This window comes from Berghia stephanieae, chromosome 5 (assembly GCF_034508935.2).
Source record: "Berghia stephanieae isolate SIO BIC M18660-M18661 chromosome 5, UCSD_Bste_1.3, whole genome shotgun sequence".
In the NCBI taxonomy this organism is placed as follows: Eukaryota; Metazoa; Mollusca; class Gastropoda; order Nudibranchia; family Aeolidiidae; genus Berghia; species Berghia stephanieae.
In genome coordinates, this window is record NC_088364.1 from 85,411,750 (window position 1) to 85,418,404 (window position 6,655).

The 6,655-nt window shown below is 36.2% G+C and overlaps 1 protein-coding gene across 1 annotated transcript in view; it reads left to right on the forward strand.

The window, feature by feature from the left end:
• Window positions 1–6,327, forward strand: part of LOC144974038 (uncharacterized) — a 9,744-nt gene extending 3,417 nt beyond the window's left edge. Inside the window, exons 2-4 of the mRNA XM_078916927.1 lie at window positions 4,091–4,203; window positions 4,730–4,850; window positions 6,181–6,327. Coding sequence (XP_078773053.1) covers window positions 4,091–4,203; window positions 4,730–4,850; window positions 6,181–6,327 — 381 coding nt within the window. The remainder of the gene's footprint in view (window positions 1–4,090; window positions 4,204–4,729; window positions 4,851–6,180) is intronic.
• The last annotated feature ends 328 nt before the right edge of the window (window positions 6,328–6,655 follow it).

Here is a 6,655-nt window from a genome sequence, read left to right on the forward strand (position 1 = left end):
GATGGATGGATGGATGGATGGATGGATGGATGGATGGATGGATGGATGGTATGGATGGATGGATGGATGGATGGATGGATGGATGGATGGATGGATGGATGGATGGATGGATGGATGGATGGATGGATGGATGGATGGATGGATGGATGGATGGATGGATGGATGTGATGGATGGATGGATGGATGGATGGATGGATGGATGGATGGATGGATGGATGGATGGATGGATGGATGGATGGATGGATGGATGGATGGATGGATGGATGGATGGATGGATGGATGGATGGATGGATGTATATTTGTGTGTGCATTTGTATTTCGATTCCACCAATTGGAATATCTTTATTGAATTCGCGAATGACCTCGATGAACTTTGTGACATAGTTTAGAGCTGAAACAGCTGAAATCAAGGAAAAATAGACCACGACATGCAAATGAATGACCTATTGGAATTTTGGAAAAGTCGACAATTAAATATTTATTCACATGTAGATAGACCAACTACACCACTGAATCGACGTCATTTAGTTGTTCACTTTGAACTCTTCAAAATGAAAATAGACCTCATAAAAGCAGAGATATGGACTGATAAATGTTTGAGGTGGTGTATTAGTGTTTAAAATGATCGAAAATAGGTGATTTTAAAAACTTCCGCTCCCCCGTTCCCCTAAATTGGACAGACCTCCGTCAAAGGATGAAAAACGTCAAAATCAACAGTGAAAAATCAATCGGAAAAAAAAGGAAGAGAATTGTAAATTATAAAATGAATGCATGGACATGAAAACGCCAATTAATTGAATAATTTAAAACAAAAATAACTTCCATAAATGGAATATTTTGTAAGATATAAAGATGTAAAGTTTTGATGTGGATTGACGAAGTTATCTCTCAAACGCAGCAGACGACAGGAAGTGAATCAGTATAAGAAAACGAAGTGGTTATTTGTACTACCACTACAAATAGCGAAAACTACCGCTTTTCACTATTTGTACTCCCAGAACTCTTATGTGTTTAAAGTTGCAAACCACCGCTCCTTTACCTATTTGTAGCTACCTACTCCCAGCACTCTTATGCGTTTAAAGTTGCATTTGTGAGCTTTCAAGGACCAGCCGACCAGCCTCCACTTTTCGCGGTCTTTCTTTGAGAAGTGTGAAGCAAAAAAAAATGGCCCTCTCGGTAAACGAGACATTCTCATCTTTTCTCCAATTTGAAAACATTCGAAAATGAGAATAATGTACTTTTTATTAAAAAGTCAACAAAGAAGGTAAGTAAACTAGATACGACAATTTTTTTTCCTTAATTAAGTGGCAACTCATTTCTCGTCATTCTCACTCTAACTCTATCAACTTAGAAGAGTACACCACCTCAAACATTTGTCAGTTCATATCTTTGCTTTTATGAGGTCTATTTTCATTTTGAAAAGTTCAAAGTGAACAACTAAACGACGCCGATTCAGTGGTGTATTTGGTCTTATCTTCATGTGAATAAATATTTTATTATTGACTTTTCCAAAATTCCAATAGGTCATTCATCATTCATTTGCATGTCGTGATCTATTTTTCCTTGATTTCAGCTGTCTCAGCTCTAAACTATACTTTTCTTTCTCAATAAATAATTCATTTTCTGTTTGCAATGTATTACAGAGATGTTGATTTACCACATGTAAAAATTTCAAAGTTGTATCTGAAGCTGTTTCTGAATTATACGTGATTATCCATTGGGATGCTGTGCTTTGGTCACATTTTTTCCTCTATAAATAGAGATTTTCCACCACATAAACGGTCATAACTTTTTGACCAGTTGAGACAGAGCCATAATTTTTCACTCTAGTTAATGTTTCACTCCCCTTTATTTTTCTACGCTAAATTAATACCCATAGCCACTATTTTGAAAAATTCTTGCAAGTGCCTACTAAGAGGGTTGAACTTGAACCTGAACATGCTCCTTCTTCTTCTTCTTCTTCTTCTTCTACTAATAACTACAACTAGATAGGTACTACTCCTCTTCTGAAGGATCGGAGCCGTTTAAGAAACTAAATTACGGTTTCCACCGGCGCAGCTCTCTAGACTTCCAGTCCCACAGTGCCCAGTATGGGCGGGAGACCTTACCCCGATGTTCCTCGAGCCTCGAGGTAGTTTCACTTTATAATTGTTTTAGCTTTTGAACTGTGGATCTTTTGTCAAACGTTTTATTTTATTTTTCAAATTTAGTAGCACTTTAAAGGTCTGCGTTAGGTATCGCTCTGCTGTACTGTAACTGTAAGAGCGTAAGAATAACATGGTAAAAGTACCGTAAAAGAATGCTGATGAAAATGATATTGACAATGAAAAATAAGAAGAACAATAGAACTTATAAACAAATCAATAAAGAAGCTTTAAAAAAAATGAAATTTAAAAGAAGTAAGAAAAAACTGCCTCAAGAAGTGAAAAAAATTATCCCTGTTGTTGAGATGTGAAGTGGACATGTTTTAATAATCGTGTCTGTTTAGAATTAGAAGAAATGAAAGATGCCACTTTTTATTTTAAATGTAGATTGCACATTAGCAGAACACTAAAAAAAAAAGTAAAGAAAGAAAATCCAATGTGGCAACTTGGTTGCTAGTAAAAAAAGTAAAATTACTCCGCTCAGCATTGCTGCTGGTGTGATGTCTAGTGTTAGTTAGGTGTCACTATATTAGAGTGATATCTTGTTACTTCATATTTTCATTTTAAAACCTGTAGAACAACTTGATTGATTTGTAAATTTCCTTATATGACCATTGTTTTAGTTTTCCGCAGCCATTATAATTCAATTTGAAATATTGAAAGGTACTGGAGAGGAGTCTTAGCGGGGGGTTTTTTTGTCTGTTAGTTTTAGTTATAGGTCATAGTGCAGGTCCAAGTGTTGAAAATGTACAAGGTTTTATTTTTTTATTTTAAGGTTAGTTGAAGGAATACTTTCCTTAGCTCAAGGAACGTGCAGAAGACCTCCCCTATTTACTACTTACTACTACTACCCAAGTACTAGTGCGAGACTACTTCTTCCGCCACCTCACTCCTAAACGGACTGACACCACAGGCAACTGATATTATTCTCTCTCTCTCTCTCTCTCTCTCTCTCTCTCTCTCTCTCTCTCTCTCTCTCTCTCTCTGAGTGTGTATCTGTCTGTCTATTTCTGCCCATCTCCCTCTTTTTACTAATTAGTTTGTAGGTGTTTGGCAAATTCTCAAGAACCGCCAAGATATATGCGGCTGTGTGGCACTCACTTCCGGATTGGAAGGTCATGGGGTCGAGCCTCGTCAAGGCCTCACATTCTCTCACTGTACTCATGTGTATGATTTCCTATCCGCTAAGAGCGTTGTCTGTCAGAAGAAAAACATCGCCTAACGTTCTACTTGTTACGTGTTGCTGCTAGTCATGGATCCTTTGTAAAGTGCTTTGAGCATGTTTGGTGGATATTGCGGCTTATGAAAGCTCAATTCTTTTTTTAATACTTATATATATATAAAAAAAGATGCAGGATGATGACGGGCATGCGCTACTTTATGATGTAGTATAAACCATTCCTAATATATGATTTTGCTAAATAAGCCTACACTCAAATTTTACGAGTGTATCTGGTGGCAAATATTAGACACTCGTTGCCACTGTGATTTTGATGAAACTTGGCTTATACACAGATACATGAATTTTCCTAATACGGCTTCAAACATGCGATCTGAACTTCAATTTATAATGTAGTAATTTTTCTCAAATGACAGCTTGATTGAATGTGACAAGATCCTTTTACTTAATACAATTCAATTTAGTGTGGTCTGTAGTTGTTTGCCTCATATTAGAATGCACAGAATTTGAATTTTTATTGACTTTAAATATTGAAAACAACATGCCTTTGGCTTTCCATTTGTGCCATTCAGCTTTTGACCTAGTCCCTGATTTGAGTACCACGTCACAAATTTAAGTTCTTCGAGAAAACTCTCGACTTACTTTCTTATTCTTCTAACGTACTGAACTGTAACACCTTTGTCTCAGTTGGAGAAAATATTGCAATTTTTAACTTAATATTTAGGTGTTTATGTTATGATCTTTTATATTATTCCGTGTTTTTCAGCTTCCATCATATCACCCTGAGGAAAGTTGGCTAATTTATGACTTTTGTGTCTATGAATGCAAGCAGGGCAAAAAGCGATTGACCTCAAGCAAAGGAGTTCGCCCTAACCAGAGGTAGGAGGTTGTTTTTGGACGGGGGCAGGAGGTGTTTTTTTACTTTTACATATTTAAAAAAAATGAAAATATTATATGCACAAGGTTATAATATTTCAGAATAACTCGGAAGTAAATTATCTCCATCAGCTTTTCTATCTTGATTGCCAAGACAATTTTAATAAAGCAATCAAACTAATTCTGAATTTTAAAACATCCAGAGGAAGAGGCAATGTGTGCCTATCTGCAGCTCATTTACAGTCTTCAGTGGGCGGGCTGCACGATGTAATGCAGCAAGACAATAGTTCAACTATTTCCAGAACAGTTTTAAAAAGTGAAAGACTTGATTTGTTCATTGTATCTGATTGCGCTGGATTAGTATTATTATTGAATGTCTTATTAAGATTTATTTTCAATTGCTCTATAATCTGCATGTTGAAGTCCTTCACAATTGAGTTATGCAAGTGACAATGCTATTAATATTTTATCATACTATGTTGTGGATAGTTTTATTATTTTGTAATAAAAATTTTTTCTTACCATGCAGGACTCTGAAATTAAATTGTCCAGCATATTTCCGAATAGCTGCAGTTGACATCAATGGGCACTGGCTACTGAGGGTTACAGGGGCTAATCACCACCATGAAAATCACCCATGTGATAAATTTGTAAGACTCATTAATTTTATAGTTATTTTCCATCGACATTTTGTCCCTGCAGTTTTTCGCTGCCGAAAATTTTACACTTGACAGCAATTAATCGCAAATTCTATTTTAGTCGCAATTAGACTCATTTTTTTAAAATAAATATGTAATATTTTTTCTTTTCTTGTTACTTTATATTTTCAGTACTTAATTGTCCCTCCCCCCTCCATCTATTGAGTGTAATATATAGTAATAGATTAGTTAGGTAAATGCACTATTGACACCAGGACCAAATGTTTAAAGGACAACAGCCATTCCGACTCATATTTTATTACGATACATTCAAGGTGGCGCACTGAGATGGAGAGATGATGACCAGCTTGTGACAAAATTGACTGTTCCAGAATTTGTATTTTTTTCTATTAAAAAAAAAAATTCTTGGAAGGGTTCTGGGCAGAGAGTTCACATTTTTCTATCCCTTATATTTGGTTTCCCTTTCCATGTTGCTCCCTGTCTTTGTTCTGGATTAAGATTGCTCATTTTTTTCCTGGTCCTTGCGGGGGTCTTTAGTTGGGAGGCAGACAGTCAAATACAGTACCTTTCTTCTTGCGATGATTTTTTATACTGTAAATCATCTCTCTGTTATGTACTGTTATAGTTATAGGTTTTGAATATTATTGCATTATGTAAATGTTTTAGCAGGATCCTTTGCTTGTGTCTCGGTGAGACTTTGAGGTAATGTCAAAATTGGTACATCTTTGAGGTGCTCGTGAAATCTACTGTTCCCTATTTATTGAATCAGTCACCATATCATCATCCTTTTTATAGTGTTGCAAGCGCTATTAAGTCCTGTAAGACAATATAAGCAGATCTAGGTGGGGGTATTTTTTGGGTCTTTTTTTTTTTTGTCTTTGTATTTTTTTTGTTCCAGATAAGGAATTTTAAGATTTGATGGTTGTCCATAGACTTTTCAAAATAAAATTTGAATTTGACTATGAGTACGATGCAGTTATAAGTGCTTGATTTCTGAGGACTAATTATAAATGGTGACCACTTTATTGCGTTTTTGTATGCCATGAAAATGTTACAAAGACAATGAAGCGACGTTTTTTGGGAATTCTGCAGTCATTCATTAAACCCTTGAATTTGATGAGCGCCTGTTGCATTTTAGTTCATACAAGTATTTTAGAGTGACAAACACAACTCGTGCATTATGGGTTTATATGCAGATTTTTGTCTTCAAATTGTCAATAAAAAATAAAATGCTTTTTATTGTTTTGTTATCTGGCAGGTCTGAATTGAATGCTATTGAATAGAATTTTGTACTTTTAATCTTTTTTCTTTTTACATTTAGCCATCCTCACTTTATCCGGAGAATCGCCTGCCCCTCGTGAATGAGACAGTGAAGGCTATCAGGGCTGAGAATCTTCCTCCTAAAGGCGGATTTCCGCCTAAACGGTGTTTTATCTCCGCCCATCACCATCACAATTCCGCCTTTTAAAAAGACTCACCACAACCACTACCTCAACATCCCTATCACCATTACTACTACAACCACCACCACATCATCATCTCTATCACCACCACCATCACTACTTCAACTACCACCACATCATCATTCCTACCTATCACCATTAATACTACAACCAACCCCATCATCATCACTACCACCACCACCATCCCTACGACAACTATCACCACATCATCATCCCGACCATCACCACCACTACAGCTACAACCACTACTACTATAACTACCATCACACCATCATCCCTCAGTGATGATAATCTTCCGCGGAATTCCGCGATTTTAGGATTTTTCTGAAATTT